We start from the raw sequence: 19,395 nt of genomic DNA on the forward strand, positions 1-19,395 counted from the left end.
GCGAGACTCGGGGCCGCGTCGAGGTCGGTGTCGGGGCGCACCGCCCCCCCCCCCGACCCGACGGCCGCGTCCAGACCTTCATGTTGACAACACTCAAGCATGTCCGCCCCGAGTTAACAGTTAAAACGAGCCGCCCCCCGACAATCCCTAGGGTTTCAGGCCGGCCCGGGGCACCAGAACCTGGCCGGGGAGAATGAACTGGACATCGGAGGGAGGAGGGGAGGAGGCCCAGCGCGTCCAGCTTAAGAGACAACCTCGCGGCGCAGAGCCGGCTCGAGCGCGCGGCAATTAGGTGAATTCTTACAAGGAAAAGCATTTCTTTTGCTCCTTAGTTATTAAAAAGAAATTGTAATCAGGAAAAACATCATAGTTAAAAGGAAGTTTTTATTAACAGGAAGGTTTTTCTTAATTCATATAAGATCCATCTTTAACATTAAACAGGATAATATGCTCCATAATCCGAGAGTCTAATTCTAACCCATGAACACTCTACTCCAGTTTAGTCCTCTCGAATGCCTGCTGTTATTTATATTTTAACAGGTAAAAGCCATTACCTACGAGCTACTTAACGAAAAGTAACTACACTGGAAGATGAAAATCTATAGAATTTTGTCATTAGATCAGAGTAAAAAAAAAAACAGGATAAAATTTTGTTTAGAAATCTTTTTATCATTAGGGTATTCTTATACTTTTCAGAACAAGTATAATTTTCAGAAGTTATACAAGGCAACTTATTATTAAATATCATTATTTAGCAATGGTTTGTTTAGTTGAAATGTTATTTTAATTGTAAAAACCATCTCCGGTTACAAAAAATAATCAAAAACCTTATTGGCTTTAACTTGCTTTTACAAATGTCCTAAGAAGTCGCAAACTAAACAATATTTTAAATAGAAAAACAATAATTTTCAAATAGCCTGGTATACTATTTTTGTGGTTTAGGTACATGTATTAATTGGTTTCTTTTATAGGAAACCTGACTAGAAGTTTATCACTTTAAGTACTGTGAAATAAAGGCAAGAGCTCATCACCTTTTAACAAAAATATTCTGTATGCAACAATTCCCAGTATCAAAGGTATTCTTATTTAACGGTTGATAATTAAATTGCCTGCTACAAAATACAAAACAACACAACATTTACTGGATTGTTTTCCAGATTGCAGCTGCCCACTGGCATCCAAAGCAAGGATTTCCCATAAATAAAAGCTGCAAAGCAATTCACATACTGGTTAGTTTAGGTCAATGCTTTTTTTTCACCCTATTATTCTTTTTTCTTCTCCACCGCCCCCATCCCCTGCAGTGACACAGTATTATTTAAAAACATTAAGTCCCTGGGATTTATGCTTCAGATCAAGACATCATTCGAGTAATTTCAAATGATGTACAGCTCTTCACGTAAAAAAGATGTTTTGTGGTCACAGTTACTTCAAAAAGGAATTATATTCAAATAACCTGACATATCATGCTTTAGCAATTACAGAACCACAATTTTGACACATGGCAATTGATAAGTTAGGCAAATGTGAAATGCTAAAAGATGTGAACAGCTGTTCTTCTGTTTAAGTTTAGAGTAGTGCAAAATTCTGGTAATGACTTTATTTTTTCAGTTAACATAACCAGCCCACAACACAGCATACTAAGTCATAAAGTACAGATCCAAGGAAGGTAATACATTTACTAAGTTACAAAACTTTGGCAAATCAATACAGTACTCTTTAACACAATAAAATATATTTTCGTTGGAGTCAGTTATTACTTTCATGATAATTTTTACTCCCAAAATGTTGAGTACCAAATTAAAACACTGTGATTTTTCATGGTGGTTTATAGCAGAGCAAGTTATTTTATACAATTAATGTCTTTTTAAAACTATACAGTTTCTCCTTTAAAAGTGAGTTCCCTCATGCAAGTTCTCCAAGTTTATTGCAGGGCAGTGGTGGGTATGTAAGAGGTGGCTCTGCTTGGTTCTGGGGTTGGTCCAAAGACAGGTAGAGTTCCAATGCATGAAAAGCTTTAAAACTCTACCTTAAGGAGGTTTGATCAGCCAATACCAATTTTCAAGTACTTTTCAAAAATTGTTACATTTTTACATAAATACTGGAATCCTCAAAATCAGACAGTCATTTCAGACAACACTAATTTCAGCCAATCCCTTTGATTTAGAAACCCTGCACCTCTTTGTTTTGATCAAGTCACACAGTCCTTCTTCAGCTTATTAAAAAAACAATTCTACCGAAAATATAGTTGTATTTTTTAAATAACAAATAAATATACTGCCAGCTTGTAGAGACCTGGGGAACTGGGTGTTATCAACTTTCATTATCATTTCTCCACAAATGCTGCTGCTGCCATTGGTGTCCTTATGCTCCCTCTTGCCGAAGCCGTCAATTCCTCAATTTCAGCATTTAATTTATGTATTACCCACTCCATTGCTTCTCGGCCCTTAAAAAAAAATCCAACATGTTTATTCTTACCAAGTGAGAGCAAAGGCACCTGTCAAATAAACGGCACATCAGGAAGTAACAAGAAGTGGTACAAGCATAACTAAACCTCACCAGGACAGGTTGTTTTTACCTTTGCTTTTTTTTCTCTAACGTTATTTACCAAATATCAAATGCCTTGAGAAACTGGCTTGATCTATATACTGATTTTAATTTATATTTTTGCAAAAGATGTTCTCGAATCTACAATTAAATGACAGTGGTGTTTTACTTATTTATGATTAGAATGGTTCCCCTTTCGGGGTGAGGTCAAACTCCTTTTTTTTCTTTTTATGTCCATATTTTAAACCAAAATCCTGTATGAGGCTCTGAAGGCTCTGGTCCCTGACTTCCACTTCAACCACTCTCTTGGACCCTATGCAGTTCCTTGAGGGACAGAACAGGAGCATTTCCTGCTTGCGGTCTCAGGGCCTCCTTTGCACACGCAGCTCCTCTGCCTGGAATGCTTCCTAGCAGGCCCCTCACGGCCTACCCACCCCTCATTCAGAACTCAGCAGAAACATCACTTACTGAACACTCATTAAACACTGTCATACCTTTCTGTACTTTTCCTTTCCTAATGACGTTTTGTATGATTAATGTCGCCTTCCTCTTAGTTCCACGAGGGCAGGGACCACGTTTGTTTTGCTCCCCGCTGTATCCCCAGTCTAGCCTAGCACTCTGCCTGACACAGAGAAGGCATCTATGAATATCTTTTGACTGCTGAACGATTATATTAAACATGTGTTATAAAACAGTACATTAGGCATCTCTTTCTCTGAACTTACTTTATTTTAAATCATTCTCAATCAGGCAAAAATTAGTTGGGGGGCAGTGGAGAAAAATCTCACTGTTTTCACGTATAAAGCACAGACATATATCCATTTATCTATATCTATAATCTGTAGTATTAAACAATTTCATGGGGTGGGGGTAATTAGGGGAAAAATATCTACAGAGGACCTGGGCGTGAAGGGAGCTAATGAAAAAAAGGTTGGGAATCTATGCTTTCAACAGTGACGCACTGCTACATGGCTCCCCCCCTTCCCCCATGCTGGGCCCAGGGCTACAGTCTTCCCATATTATCTCATTCACTCTTCGCACCCAACCCTGTAAGGTGGGTGATTAATCTCCACTTCGCAGACAGGAAACTGAAGCAGAGAGAGGTTCGCTTAATTAATCGCCCAAGGTGAAAGGCTGGTCAGAGTTACAGCTGGCACGTGAAGGCAGGTGGGCTGGACCCCAGAGCCCGTGCCAGCAACTGCCCACATCACCTCGCACTGCAGTGGCTCAGAGTCAGCTCACAAGGACAGCGCTTCCAAGAAACAAGACCCAGGAGTAAGAGCAAGCAGGGAGGGGCTTCCCTGGTGGTCCAGTGGTTAAGACTCCACGCTTCCACCGCAGGGGGTGTGGGGAACTGAGATCCTGCAAGCCTGCGCTGCACCCCCCAAAGAAAAAACAGAAAACAAAACAAAGAGCAAGCGGGGAGCAGCCTTACTTACTTTATTGGCATTTGACGATATCGTGCTTGCCATCAGGCCTTCGAGGTAACTGCCGAGACTGACCCCTTTCACGGTAATTATGGCTTCTTGAGTCAAAACAGTTCTGGAACAAAACACATTTACACAGCTTCAGGATGACCTAATTTTCATTTTTCAAAGAAATATTTGATTAAAAAATTAAAACACACTGTAAAATAGGTTTGTTAAAATATTTTTCACTTACTTTTCTGGGTCTTGAGGATGTGGTTTGTATATAAGTCTCTCATCTACTGAAACCATATTTGTAAATGAAATCTATAGAATTAAAAAAAAAGTCAAATCATCTTGGAAACCAAAAATATTTCCCAAATTAATTCACAAACCAAAACCTTGCTAGCTAAATATACAAAACAGCAGCAAGTAAACCACTTTGATATTAGTGTAAAAAGAATTCTTCACTATTCATTGCTTCCTTTTTATTAAAAAAATAATACATTTGACAAAAGCATCATAATAGTAATAACATGCACACGATGCCAAGTGCACTTTACTGAGTGCCGTCTCCTAGAAATAACAGGCAGGCTCCTTAGAGCGCTGAGGCTAAGCGCAAACAGGCAGAGACGATGCAGCATCTCAGTACTGATTTCCTAAGCCAGGCTGAAGAGCATACATTCATTTGTGTACCAACTACAAAAGAGAGGAAAAAACGAAGCCAAACAGTTTAAAATTAAAACAAAAGGGAGTCCAGACTTACATTAGTAGATTTAAGTTCCATTGTTTTCTCTACGGGATCCACTACAGAATGTTCTTGCACATATGTTTTGGTTCTTGCTGCACCAATAAGCTAAGTAAAACATCCAGAATTAGTAATCAGAGGAAGAAGGATTTCTTAACAAGCGTATCAATATTTTATTTGAAGGTAAAAATGTGTTAATATTTTGAACCAAAAATCTGTTTTCATAAAAAACATGAGAAAGCAACGAAGGTCAGAAAGGAGGCCCGTTTAATGGTAAGAGGACTTCATACACCACGAAGGAGATGAGACGCCCAAGACACAAGCAGAGGCGATTAGCAACCAGCCCGCGGAGAGCGAACGGAGTACAAGGCAGGACTCGGCAGCTGCCGAGGTTGAGGGTGGAACAGTGAGCCTGAACACTCGGGAAGCGGGGCATGTAGAGAAAGGAGAGGTTTGGAGTGTCTGTCAGTGTTTTCCTAGCGCGGCCCAAGGGAGAGGACGCAGTGGCTCCGGTCTCCAGACAGAAAACCAGCCACCTCACGACGAAGATAACACAGCACATCCAGGGTCATTCCCTGTGCTCCGACCCCAAGCCAATCCCAGCCGTGCTCATTTCTGCGTCCGCACCATCTAGTGCAGTGGTGTGTGCAATGGAAGCAAATTGTTGGAAAATGTGTACTTTACTTTTCTGAGGTGGCCCACTTTCTAGAAAAAGAATCTCTACAGACAACTGGGTCCACTTATACCAGGGTTCTCTCCCATCACGATAAACTGGCAGCCCACTTTCTTGCTGGTTAAACTGGCTCACTAAAGCCTGCTCCCTTGAAAGGGCACAGAATTGCTTTTAAACGTACAGGTAGAAGCAACAGATCTTGGAACAAACACGGCAGCAGCAAAGTGAGACCACGCTCCTCACTTAACAGGCGCGGCCACCACTGACCACAGCAACTGTCAGCTAACAACCGGCACCAGACCACTGCTTCCACATCTTAAGTTGCTGGCAAAGTAAGAAAAGCAGAATAAAACTTTTAGATTACAGAGCATTAGCTGGCTTCCTTCAGGAGGTTTTATCGGGTGCCTTCATGAAGACTGTAATAATATTTCCAATTCATTATACACTCATAACTCAAGTTTATTATAATACAATTTGAACTGATGCAAAAATGACATTCAGAATCGGCTCCCACAACCTATTTGAAATTATAATGTGGTTTTGAAAACTTCTCTACAGCAGTCACATTGCTTCAGGAATAAAGACACACTTACAGATTTCACAATAGAAGGCAGTCCCCACTCTGTGCTGAGAAGTCTATGGCTGTGCAACTTTCCAGAGAGATCTACGTGTCTGTCCAATACATCAACTCCAACCACACTTGGGTTCATAGGGTTTGGGTATTTCTGCATTGCAGCTGTTGTAACAGTTTCCCATGGGTGGCTGCCGACAGGAATAAAAAAATCAAACATTAAAAAATACGCATATAAATGAAACCATTCTTATAACCCATCCAATTAGTCTTTACAATTAAACTTTACTTAATTTACCTAGGGAAGACTACTTTCTGAAACGTTGACTGAAAGATGATTTGGGGAGGCTCAGTCTGCATTTTGAACATGTGCAGATTTCAGTATGTTTTCAGCACACAGGTGATGCGGCAGAGCTGGCGCCCAGGTTAAAATAGCCTACAGGGCGCTACAGGGCCGTTCTTCAGTCACCTTGTCCACTTACCAGTGTCCACTCTCACATGTAAGTTTTGTTTCTAAGAATTACTGATTCATAGAAATGTGTTTTACAATTATGTTCTACAGAAACAAACAGCAGAAAATATTATTATACCATTTATTCTTTTGTCTGACCCCACTTCTGTGAAGCCATAAAGAAGTAACAAGAGCAAAAGAACTTATAGGCACTACAAATTCTCATAGGAATTACAAAAAGATCCAAAGCATTACTGATTTGAATATCATAATATTAAACATGTATTCTTCTCTAATAAGGTAATAAAGAATACTGGCCCCTCCAGTCAATCTTTATCCATTACTTTCCTCAAGAGTGATTCTGATTTGTTTTGAAAAGGTCACCCAATACAATAAAATGTTTTTTTAAGGTGCTCCTAATGTGCCACTCTCTAAAATTCTCTCTTAATAAGCATTTGCTTGCCATCTAGCATCGAGATGGTAATAATACCACGGAACTCGCAGCATCTTTATAGTCGTCAAAGCGCACGTACTTGGGTGATTCAAAATGCGATGTGCATTTGTTCTCTTCACAACTTATCTGGACAGCATGCCTGGACCAAAGACAGCCATTTCAAATGGGCTTCTCGTTAACTACAATGAGCCTTAAAAGCGACTGATCTTACACGTCTTCACTGAAAGGAAAGACAAGATCTGGAGACGGTGTTTCAAACTACACTTACCGATAAACCACACAGCATGACTTCTTATTTTTCGAAAAGCAAAACACCAACATTGTAAAGCAATTGTACTCCAATAAAGATGTTAAAAAAAACAAAAGCAAAACAAGTAGGCAGTAATCTACTTCAGCTTTTCAGAGAACTAAGCCTGACAACTTTTCGTGGACAAAAGGAAAATCTCAGCCTCACTCATTTTGCAAAATCCTGGACAACCAGTAACGTTGCTCGCAATGCCCTCACTTTTGCTCTAACGTTATACAGAAATGAACCCCACTCTGCTTTGAATCTCAAGCCGTACTCAGCAAACGCTGCAGGTATGTAAGCGGGGCTACTTCATAAAGCTAAACCGTCCCCACAAACAGAGGTGATGGGGTCAAGCACTCTCGTGGCTACCACGAAGACTATCTAAAATGAGAATCGGATGAACACCTCCCTGTCTCCACCTAGTCATATACCATGGGGAGGTGGCTTCCACGCACTTATCTCTTCCCCCACCTCCTTGAAAAGATTAATAATTGCAAGGCTTCGGGGTGGTTATGCATTACTTCTAAGTCAGTCATTCTCTCCTCTCTGAGCCAACTTGAAAACGTTGACGTTGACTTAGCTTGGACGAAGACTGCTCTATAAAACACGACTAGCTCAAAAATCACAAAGGATGCATATTACAATTAACCATCTTCCAGTAATTCACTTTAACTAAATTAATGAAATCATGTGAAAAGACTTCACACTGCAAGACATTCAAAGATGGCCCCAAAGGACAGTCAGTCAGTAGAACCTGGTCGTGCTTGGTGAGCTGTCCAATTTTTTCACCTATAAAACGAGGTGGGGAACACTGTTAACTCCACCGAGGCAGCAACAGTGTCTTGATTTATTTACCAAAGTGGAACCAATCCGAAGAACAGTGCCTGGCACTTAGTGGGCCTTCATATTTGTTGAAGGAATCAATGAATGACTTCAACTGATGCCAACTACATGCTAGGCCTCAGAAGGAAGCACTGGAAAATCAAAGATGGGAAAGACTCAGAATGATGACTTAGATGTTGTTAGTTAGTAACATCCTTAAGATGGAAAACACAGGGAAAGCATAAAATTTGAGAGGGGAGATAAATGACTTCATTTTCGGGGATGCTGAGTCTGAAGAGCCTGCAGGACGTGTGAGTAGAGATACCCTGCTAAGACCTGAAAATAAGGATTTTAAGAAAGACTGGAGCCCAAGGTACAGATTTGGGTGCCAGAAATGTGTGTATCAGCTGGGACCTTGATTAAAAAGTCCACATTATCTGGGGAGAATCAGGATCAGGGCTTCTTCTCCCAGGAAATGCAGAGCATTTATGTGAATATGTCTATTTTCTGCGAGGACAGTCCCAGAGCTTTCATCAAATTTCAGAGAAACGTGCAACAAAAAGAGAAAGACTAATAGTCCCTGATGAAATGCAAGAAGGCCAACAACAGAATTTCACTGAACATTTACACTGAAGGGTAAGAAGAGAGGAAAACATTAAAGAAGAGGGCCAAATGAGTGGGGAGGGGTAGGAAACAAGCTAGGGAGAAGAGTGTAAAGGAAGAAAATTCTAAGGAGTGCCAAGAACTTCTCAAGCATTTAAACCCAGAAGAGAACTGCAAAGAAGAAACCATCCATGATCCCAACGGCTGAAACAGAGTAGTGAAGAATGTGACCTGGTTAAAGAACACTGGAAAGTCTACAAACTTAGGCTCTTTCCCCCAGAAAGATTGTAAACATTAGGGAGAAAAGAAATCTGCCCCGATTCTAACATTCTCTACCTTCCAGGATCCAGTGGACTCCTGCATGTGTCTGATTCACTGAGTGTGTGAAAAGCCTACAACTTGTTTTAAACATTGCCCTGGAAATAAACTAAAACATACTGCCAAGCTAAAAAAATTAAAACAGTGTGGCAACAACAGCCAGACCACTGGGATAGAACAGATAGCTCAGAAATGGATTAAAATATAAATCACAAGCGTCTTAGGAGGAAGGTGGCATTTCAAATGGGTGAGAAGAAAAAAGATTAGTCAATAAAGAGTGATGAGACAAATGATCAACAATTTGTTCAGGCAAAAATGATACAGACGAATAAATGCATGGTTCTTTTGTACAATGAATCATGGAACCAGAAGGGAATTTAATTCCCAACATCCAACTGGTGTAAGGCCTATTTTCCTTACCAAACATTTCTCCCTAACCAACAGATGTTAATGAACATGGCCTCAAAGACATCTCAGCGCTGTCAGGCCCTGACGACACCTCCGTCGTCGTCTTCCATGTCTCAGACGAAAATGCGTAAACCCAAGGTCACACAGCTTGTTGGAGCCAGTGCTGGACCTTGGACTCCAATTTCAAGGCCGTAAATTCTAACTCCTCAGGTCAACGGGCTGCCGGAAAAGGTCCGCTGTGCGGTCGCCTGAGCTGGCCCTAAGTCCACATTCCGAAGCAAGGAACTCCACCCGAAGATACTGGAGCGACCAGCCTCTCGACAGCCCACGATCCTCGGGGCCACGACTCATAGGTCTCTGCAAGGCCCCATGTGGCAACGGGGCGCCTGTCCCACCCCCAGTGCCGTCAGGGACCTCGTGCTCGACGACGCCCCCGCCCCGCAAAAGAGCGTCCACGGGAGGCAGGCCGCCAGGGCCCCTTCCCCAGCCCCCTCCCGGACGGGTCGTCTCTCCTGGGTACCCATTCCTGGGGCGTCCCCAGGGTCGTGACCTTCGTCCCCGCCCCCAGGACTCCGAGGCGCTCGGGCCCAGCTCCCCCCACCAGGCCCGACGCCTGGAAGCTTCCTGAGGGCCGCCCCGGCCTCGCCGCGACTCCGGGCCCGGCCTGCCCTCCCACCCCGCAGTTACCCCATGCCCCCCGCCGACCTGCCCCCGCCCCAAACGTACTCAAAGACGTGCTCCGAAGTCCAGATCTTCATGATGCCGGCGGCCCGCGCGGTATCCGGGCGGCGATAGGGCACAGCGAGGCAGAGGAGCCACTCTTGCCCCGGCCCCGCCCCTCAGCCTCCCCGGCGGCCGCCCAATGCGCACGCGCCATCGGGCCCGACGCGAGGGACGTCCCGACGCGCTGCCCCACGCCCTATCCCGGCCTGGGTTTTGCCCCAGCCTTGCGCGCGGCGCAACGAAGCCCCGCCCCTTAGCGCCAGGCGCACCGCGCCGGCGCAGTTCCGAGGGCGACGCTCCAGGCCGCCGGCGCGGGAGCTGTGCTGCGCAGGCGCGGCACGCGACCTGCGGTCCGCCCCCTCGCGGGCGTCGGCGGGAACGCCGACCTCTGGGCAGAGTTGGGCCGGGCCCAGCTGGGTCCTGCGCGCGCCGCCCGCCAGCCCGTCCGCCCGCCTCGCCTCCTTGCCTCCTCGCCTCCTCGCTCCCGCCGGGCCCGAGCTCGCCTGGCGTTACGAGGACTGTTGACGGATCCAATCGGCCCTCTTATACACCGACATCTCCTGTGTGTTCGGGGTTCACTTGAGCAAATGTTCATGGTGCCACGTTAGAAACTTCCTCCTACCTGCTGTCTCACCCCAGGCTGTGGAGGGTGCATAGTCAACCAGCTAAGCGATCAACCAAGCAAGCAACCAGCCAAGCAGGCAGTCAGCCCTGTGCTCGTGCCACCTGCCCTCCCGGAGGTTTTTGCCCCTCGGCGGGGAGAAGATACACAGAGTACACCGGAGAAGCTAACATCAGACAGTGCGCTTAGTGCCCAGTGGAGGGTGTAGTTAGGAAGCACGAGTGCTCAATGGAACAGGTGGAAAGCCAGCTGGCCCGGGGTTTACAGGATGGCTCTCAGCTCAGCTGTCAGTGGCCCCCGCCCTTCCTTTATCACCCTTCCTTAGCAGCTCCTCTAAACTTTAGTTCCTCTGACACACATCCTGTTGCATTTTTCTTAGCACTTCTCACTCTTTGAGATCATCCTGTTCATTTGTTTAACTTCCGCTCAAATGTAAGCCCTTGAGGGCAAGGATCTTGCCTGCCTTGCTCAATAATGATTCTCAGTAAGGTCTCAATGGTTATTGAAAAATGAAATAATAATTCTTCGCGGAATGAATGAATTACTGGAATCATACAGCCACTAGACTGTAAGCGCCTGACAGGGAGGGTCTTGCCAGACTTGTCCAGAAAAATCCCCCTGCACCTACATAATCTCTGGTTGTTGCGTAAATGAATGAATGAGAAGGACGTGAGGGGGCAGGATGGCATGGCATGCGGTTTCATCCACATCACGAGATGAACCTCGTCCAGTGGACAAACTGGCCTCGCTTTCAGGACAAGGCCTCTCTCTCTGGTACCCACCACACTCCACAACCTGTACCCCCTAACAGAAAAATTTGCCGTTTTAAATGATGGCTGTGGAGGAAAATTTTTACATCTAGTTACCTAGAAGCTAGTTCGAAGCACTGCCTCATTCTTGTTCTTAGCTCATTTGATTGCTAAAAACAAATAAAAGCCAGGTTAATTTAGGAGGGAGGATAATTATTTAAAATAGCCGAGGCCCTTTATATAAAGAAAGAAAAATTACATTGGACAGGAAGGAAATAATATGCTTGGGTAGTTGCTAAGTGCAGTTTGTGGTACCTAGGACTTTAAAAACAAAACCTACAGTACTTAGAGGGGATTCTTAGGGAGGTAATGCTTTACGGGCTGCTGAGAGAGCCTCAGCCTCGATTACGGAGAAGTTAATGTCATTAGCTTCAATTGAGAAGTTAATGTCGCTGGGTGTTAAAAATACTGGTTCAGGAACCGTCAGCACAGAACAGCCTGTCTCCGCTATTCCCGGAGCTCCGTGAAGCTGTTCACCGCCCAGGATTCCTATTCTGTTTAATTTAGAGAATGTTATTCTGCCCCCTAGTTCAATATTTCTGTTTTTTAAAGTTGTGAAAATGACAGCTACCCCCCCCCCCCATCCTATATCAGTCTATCGACAGCTTGAGTGGTGGGGATGGGGGCATGGAAGGCTGGAGATCTAGGCCCAACTATCTCTTCTGTGTGTAAGTCATACCACCGACCTTGTACTTGGGTTTGGAGAGCAGGACTTTACATAGATTTTCTCCTGGAGACTCACACAGGAACACACAGAGGAAACAAATGAATGGTTTTTAGATACCTAAGCCTTGTGTCACTGACTGTGCCTCTCACAGAAACAGGCAAGTCATTAGCAGTCATTAGGTGACTGGCTCTTTTTTTTAAAAAAATTATTTGTTTATTTGTTCTTATTTTTGGCTGTGTTGGGTCTTGGTTGCTGTGCACGGGCTTTCTCTATTTGCAGAGAGCGGGGGCTACTCTTCGTTGCGGTGCACGGGCTTCTCATTGCTGTGACTTCTCTTGTTGCGGAACCCGGGCTCTCGGCACGCAGGCTTCAGTAGTTGTGGTGCGCGGGCGCACGGGCGAACGGGCTTAGCTGCTCCGCGGCACGTGGGATCTTCCTGGACCAGGGCTTGAACCTGTGTCCCCTGCATCGGCAGGTGGATTCTTAACCACTGAGCCATCAAGGAAGCCCCGGTGACTGGCTGTTATGACACTTACTTACCAGGATGACACACAATCCCCAGAGCCTCACGCCCTTCCCTGTGCCTGGGGTGCGCGTTGGGGAGAATGCAGATGGGATTCCTACCATCGAGAAACTTCAAAACTGGCTGAGGAGCCAAAACACAAGGCGAACAATAACTAGAAGATGAACAAGGTCCTTCCGTGCAGCACAGGGAACTATGTTCCATACCTTGTAATAAACTATAATGGAAAAGACTCTGAAAAAGAATCTATATATAGCTGAATCGCTGCTGTATGCCAGAAACTAACACAACATTGTAAATCAACTATACTTCAATTTAAACAAACACAAAAAACTAGAAGATTTTTAAAGCAGAGGTGGGATGGGGTTAGGTGTTCAGAGCAGAGGCCCATGGCCGTGAAGGCAGCTCCTTCTTAGGAGATGGTGGTGGAGCCTCTTCCCGGGCTGCAGAGCAGGATTTGGCTGAAGGGCCTCCATTAGGGGCTGGGAAGTGAAGAGGCAGCAGGGCCACGTTCGTGGGGCACAGAGACAGGCCTGGCAGGAGAAGCAGATGAAGTTACGTGCCTCAACTTCAGCTGGGCGCCGGCGCCTTTAATTCCCCAAGTCAGTCATTCTCATGCCATCTTCACAATTTGCCCTGTCTTCATACCATCTGTTCCATTATTACCTAAGTTTCTTATATCAGTTTTTTAACAAATACAAAAAAAAATTTTTTTTTTCTCTCCTGATTTTCACTCAACACGTAACTATTAAAGCAAAACAGTAAGCCTGTGGCCTCTCCATCATCTTTCATAGACTTCAGGAGTGGGTGTGTCTCATATTGGGGTCAGTTTCCAAGCTTCTTAACTGCTCTTTAACCCTCATCTGTGCTCTTCAAACTCCAAACCGACCTCTTCCTCTGAACCTCTCAGCCATGACCCTTGTCTCTGAATTTACTGTGAGCTTCTTCATCGTTAATCCTCTTCTGTATTTCTCTGCACTCAGAGAACACATTCTTCCCAACCTTTTTGCCTTTCCTCCCTTCATTTATTTATTCAAGAAATAGCCACAGATCACCTATTCTAGGCCCTCGCTACAATCATGGAGCTGACACTACACCAGCAGCTCACAATCAGTGGCGACTTCCTCCGAGAAACACATGACAATGTCTGGAGACCTTTACGGTTGTCACAGCTGGGGAGGGGGGTGCACCTGGCATCCAGTGGGCAGAGGCTGGGATGCTGCTAAACACTCTACAGGACACAGGACAGAGCCAGTCCCTCACATCAAAAAAGTGCCGGCCCTCAGCGTCAGTAGAAATGCTACTGACATTTCTAAAAGCGTCGTAGAAACGCTGGGCTCAGGCTAACAGGCTCTTAGAATCTGGACTTAGGATCAGACAGGTTTACCTGCCTGGACTCCATCTTTTGTCTTTCCAGTCGCCAACTCACCTGACCTTTACAGCTACAGCGATTACTAGCTGTCCCTCAACAGGCCACACGTTCCACACCCCTGAACTTTGCACGTGGTGTTCTCTGTCCAGAAGGCGCTTTCCCCTCATTTGCCCTAAAGATTCTTGCTCATGTCTTGAGGCTGCACATACTCCCCTGACCCCGAGTACCTCACAGGTGTGCCTCTCCCCAGCTCGGCCCAACGCTTTGTGTCTGCTTCTGTGCTGGTGGAACTCTGTATAGATCTTGTGATTGTATTGTGTGTGCGTGTCCACAGCTGCAATGTTAAGTACAAAGTTGTGACTCCTGTCTTAGTCAGTTCAGGCTTATGTAACAAAATACCACAGGTTGGGCGGCTTATAAACAGCAGAAATTTCTTTCTTTCAGTCCTGGAAGCTGGAAGCCCAAGATCAGGATGCCAGGAGGGTCGGGCTGCTGACTTCTCGTTGCGGCCTCACTTGGTGGAAGGGGCAAGAGGGCTGTCTCGGGCCTCTTTTGTGAGAGCATCGATCTCATCCATTTGGGAACCTCCCAAAGGCCCCACCCTCTTTTAAAAAAATATTTATTTATTAAAATATTTATTTATTTATTGCCTGCGTTGGGTCTTAGTTGCGGCATGTGGGCTCTTTGTTGCAGCGTGCAGGCTTCTCACTAGTTGTGGCATGGGCTCAGTTGCCTGGAGGCATGTGGGATCGTAGTTCCCCAACCAGGGATCGAACCTGTGTCCCCTGCATTGCAAGATGGATTCTTTTTTTTTTAGATGTTGGGGGTAGGAGTTTATTAATTAATTTATTTTTGCTGTGTTGGGTCTTCGTTTCTGTGCGAGGGCTTTCTCTAGTTGTGGCGAGCGGGGACCCCTCTTCATCGCGGTGCACGGGTCTCTCACTATCACGGCCTCTCTTGTCGCGGAGCACAGGCTCCAGACGCGCAGGCTCAGTAGTTGTGGCTCACGGGCCTAGTTGCTCCGTGCCACGTGGGATCTTCCCAGACCAGGGCTCGAACCTGTGTCCCCCTGCATTAGCAGGCAGATTCTCACCACTGCGCCACCAGGGAAGCCCGCAAGATGGATTCTTAACCACTGGGCCACCAGGGAAGTCCCAAGCCCCCACCTTCTAATGTCATTGTGTTGGACATTAGGATTTCAATATGAATTTGGGGCGGGGGGAGAGGCACAAACACTCAGACAACAGCAACTTCTCTGTTAGAGGAATGAGAGGGCCTGTGGCCATACTGGGAAGCAAGAATCATCAAAACATGAACATATTTATTCCTGAGCCAAACGCTTGGAAACTTAGCACCTGCTGAGAACACTAGCCTAGACCTTGTTGAGCCCAGGTGTCTTCTGGTTAGTCTCTCAGTGCTTGTCTATGGCGGAAAATGTACCACCAACTGTTGGAAAGTGAAGTGGCAACGCTGGGAAAAGATGCAGGGTTTTATCAGGTTGAGCAGGTGACCCCCAAGACCTCCTACATCACATGTGAAACCACCAGTGGATGACTTCCTGTGGAATCAAGGCAGCTAACAACTGAGAAGAGAAAGTTGACAAGAGATGGTTCCCAAAGTCAAAGCATGTCATAAGACAATGCTTTGAATAGCTAAGGAGTAGGAGGGACCCATGGGAAAACTAATCAAGTCCTTGAATATTTCTGCAAAGATCTCCATCACTGTGATTGGGCTGTGAAATTCAAACATATTGTGTAGTGCTTTTTCCAGTTTGGTGGGGAAAATGATGGCAAAACCCAGCACTTGATTCATCCTATGCATAAGAATTTGCATGGAGTTACAATTTTAACCTAAACTGTGTGTGTATGTGTCTCATAATATATATAAATATATGTTATAATATATATGTATCACTACATTTATGCACATGTATATATGTGCCTGTGTGTGTCTATAAACTTACTAGTGTCATTTGATATTTCATTTTCCAGGGTAAAGTCCTAGCTACAATTTTTGCTTTTCGTTATTTACTATGAAATTTTGCTGCTGGTTGTAAGTGGATTCAGTGGGTTGACTGGGTACCAACTGTACACTAAGAATGAGGGCTTTCTTAAACCTCAAGAGCTGGGACTACTCAGGGTGATTGTTTAGGAGGAAGATGCCCAGGCACTCAGGGTGAGAAACAAGGGCAGAGGTGGAAGGAGGGGAGGTGGGGTTTGAGGCATTTTTAGGAAGCCCTACTGGTAGGGAACTTGCACACACACTCACCTTTGTGCTTTGACTCAAGCAGACTTTACAGATGGAGAGACAGAATCTGCGTGGCCTCGGGATGAGCGGGAAAGACGCAACCTGCACAACAAGCCCAGGAATTCAACATCCCGTGGCCTCTGTTCCCTGGGGATTTCACTGGCCTGGAAAGAGACCAGAAAGCAGGAGGGACTCAGAAGCCTGCAGGGACCTCGGGCCCTGGAGCCCACTTGCTTGTGTCTACAAAGGGCACCTCCTTATCTCAGGAATCTTTCATTACTTCTAATTCAACAAGTATCTTGAGGCAAATGCAATTTTGTTCCCATATTAGTGATCCCAGATTTTGGGTAACGGTCCAGAGCTTCCTATCTATATGATTTCCACCCCGCCCCCGCCACCCCCCCTCTATGTTTACCTAAGCATCTAACCAAGTTATCCCTAAGTTCCTATCATAAGAAATGAATCCCTTCTCCTGGGAGGACTTTGACTATTCCAGTAATTCCTTATCCTGAGAAATTAAGGATCATTTCTTCGAGCTAAACCAATTTGTCTTATGAGCTATCTTCTCATAACCAGGCGGTCCATGTGGAAATTAGTTTCACTCTCTTTCTATGCGGAAAGCTTTCACCCTGAAAAGACTGCTTTGCAAACACTCTCACACACAGAGGTATAAAACCTGGCCAGAAACCCTTCCTGGGATGATAAAAATGTCATCATCCCATGCATCTCTGAGATGAACAGTTCTAGCGGTCCTTCTTTCATGGTCATGTAAGATACTTTGTTTGGTTCCTCTGACCACATCAGGAGACAAAAAGATGGAAGGAGGTGCTCTAGCCAAGCACCGAGCATCTGAAGACCAGAGAAGGCTCTTAGCAGCATCCACCTGCACGTAGATGGGAGCCGCGTTTCCCGTTTTTTTTTTTTTCTCTTATAAAGGACATTTCTTATTTGAAGTCACCCAGATTGTGACCTGCTGTTTGGTGACCACGGCCAACATAGCTCAGCTCTGTGCCATCGGGAGAGAGGGGTGACAGGCTGCACTGAGACCCACCCTCTAGGTTTACAAAAGACGAATCAACTATAGTTCAATTTAAAAAAAGGTGGTGGGGGGGACCGTTGGAGCCTGGTTCCTGGCTAGCTGTGGAGCTTGGCAGTCTCCTCCATTTTGCTGGAGACAAACGGACCAAGCGAGAAGCAGACTAGGCTTTGTCTGGGGCTCCCTTTCCAAGTACCCTCATCCACAGGGGACCTTGGAAACAGGGAATTACAAATGCAGCCGCCTACTGGCCTGGGACGGATTCAGACAAGCTCCTTTTTGTGTGGCTTATTCTTACTTGACCCTATCTGGATGACCTTTCGGAGCTAACATTTCAGTGGCCAACAGCATGAACACGGAGGGAGAGAGCAATTACAGCCACGATCCACTTCCTGAAAGCAGTCCAGCTGACTACAGTTTCAAAGGATCGAATCAGCACCTCTTTCAACCCCGGGGGTTCCAACCCGTTCAGTAACGAGTGTCGGGGCAGAAATCTGGGATGAATAAATATCTTGTCTTTCTCCAAGGCAGCTCGGGGCCCATCCCATGCATCCCCTCATTGGCCAGTGTGACATCTTGTAAAGAAAGGAAGTAGGGACTTTATTCCTGCCAGAAAAAGGAGGCAAAGAGATGGCCGTGCCTCTTCTGTCACATGTGCCTTCCACTGGCCAGCACTGTTTTCTCATCACTAGGTTGTGGCATGGGGACAGGAGTGACAGACACAACAACACAAAACTCGTGTAATGTATTTGCCTCGTTCCCCAGGCTGGAGGTGGCAAGGTCAGCCACAGCAGAGGTGGGATGTGTGAAATCGCAGTCTGACCCGCCTGGTTACCCCTACTCATTCTGTAAGAAGGTGGGTGTGTTAAAATGTTCTGAACATAAGGGGAAGTCCAATAAATATTTGCTGGATTCTATTCACAGAAGTTGGGGTAGAGTCAGCTCTTTGCTTTCTTATGGTCTTCCTGAGAGGTCCATTCTGCAGAAGGGGGACATTTTATGTACATTCAAGAAATTATATGAAAAACAAGCACAAAAAATGGAAGAATGGAAGGTAAGTCAGTGGTTTGCCATGAAACATCTTATAATGACTGACCTGGACCATTTTAAAAAATACATGATTTCATCACTGAGACTCAGCGCCCTTCACAGAAGGACCGCATGATACTGTGGACCACACTGAGTAGCTTCACAGCATGTGGGTAGAAGGTTCTAGAATATGGATCCAGGAGGAGTATTCAGTGGTTCTTTTCCAAGGCACTGGAATCAGTAATACTGACCACAGGTACCTGTGGGCCCGCAGGTAGCTCCTCCCAGGGAGGTGGTTGCTTTTCATGTTGCCACGATGCCTAAACTAGGTGGTTCAGTCAGCTCATGAAAGAAAAACTAAACTAGGTTATTGGCAGCCAAGGTGAAAACCAGAACATTGGGTGGCTAACCTCGTTGGTAACATGTGGGCTCAGGCTTGCTCACCCTGGGCGTCAGGTTGGAAAACCTTTAGGAAGAGACAACACAGAGACGTCAGCTTCCATTCCCACCATGTGTCCTTGTGTCTCCTCCCAAACAAATAAAACAGTGTGTCCTTTCTATCTTCATGTGAGCTTCTCCACTGAGAAAATGGGTCTATTCACATTTGCATGCTCCAACATCATGTGGGAAATTTGCCAAGAGATTTTTCCACGAAGGATAAAGTAAACTCGTACCATTCTGGAGTATGAGGCAAACCAGACCCCAGCACTTAGGCTCGGAGGGGCTTGGAGGCCTGTAGGAAACCGGGGTTTTGATCTTCTTAGTTCTGGGGGACCCATGCAGACAGAGGGAATACTCCAGAGAGATGGTCTGTCTCGTTCACAGCTGTGTCTCCAGTGACCTAGCACAGTGCCAGGCACATAGTAGCTGTTCAAAAAGCAACAGTTGAATGAATAAAAGAATGAACGGAAAGCAAGCCCTAGCATGAGGTGACACTATGCCTCATGTATTGATGCGGGTCAGCGACAGATTTATGAAACTGGATAATGACCAGAATTTGGAAATTGCAAGGCACAGCATGACGGTCTAAAGCCAGAAAGAACACAAGGGAACTGGGAGAGACCCAGCAGGTGCCTGAGT

General features: G+C 45.6%; 1 protein-coding gene across 1 annotated transcript; it reads right to left on the reverse strand.

The window, feature by feature from the left end:
• Positions 1-367: 367 nt before the first annotated feature.
• On the reverse strand, positions 368-10,170 carry PRELID3B (PRELI domain containing 3B). The gene is made up of 6 exons (XM_067708621.1): positions 10,014-10,170; positions 5,965-6,133; positions 4,717-4,806; positions 4,207-4,277; positions 3,984-4,086; positions 368-2,443 (listed from the first exon to the last, which is right to left on the reverse strand). Exons 1-6 carry the CDS (start codon positions 10,043-10,045, stop codon positions 2,324-2,326), a joined length of 585 nt encoding a protein of 194 aa, XP_067564722.1. The 5' UTR covers positions 10,046-10,170; the 3' UTR covers positions 368-2,323.
• Positions 10,171-19,395: the final 9,225 nt, after the last annotated feature.

Source organism: Pseudorca crassidens, chromosome 15 (genome assembly GCF_039906515.1).
Source record: "Pseudorca crassidens isolate mPseCra1 chromosome 15, mPseCra1.hap1, whole genome shotgun sequence".
Lineage (NCBI taxonomy): Eukaryota > Metazoa > Chordata > Mammalia > Artiodactyla > Delphinidae > Pseudorca > Pseudorca crassidens.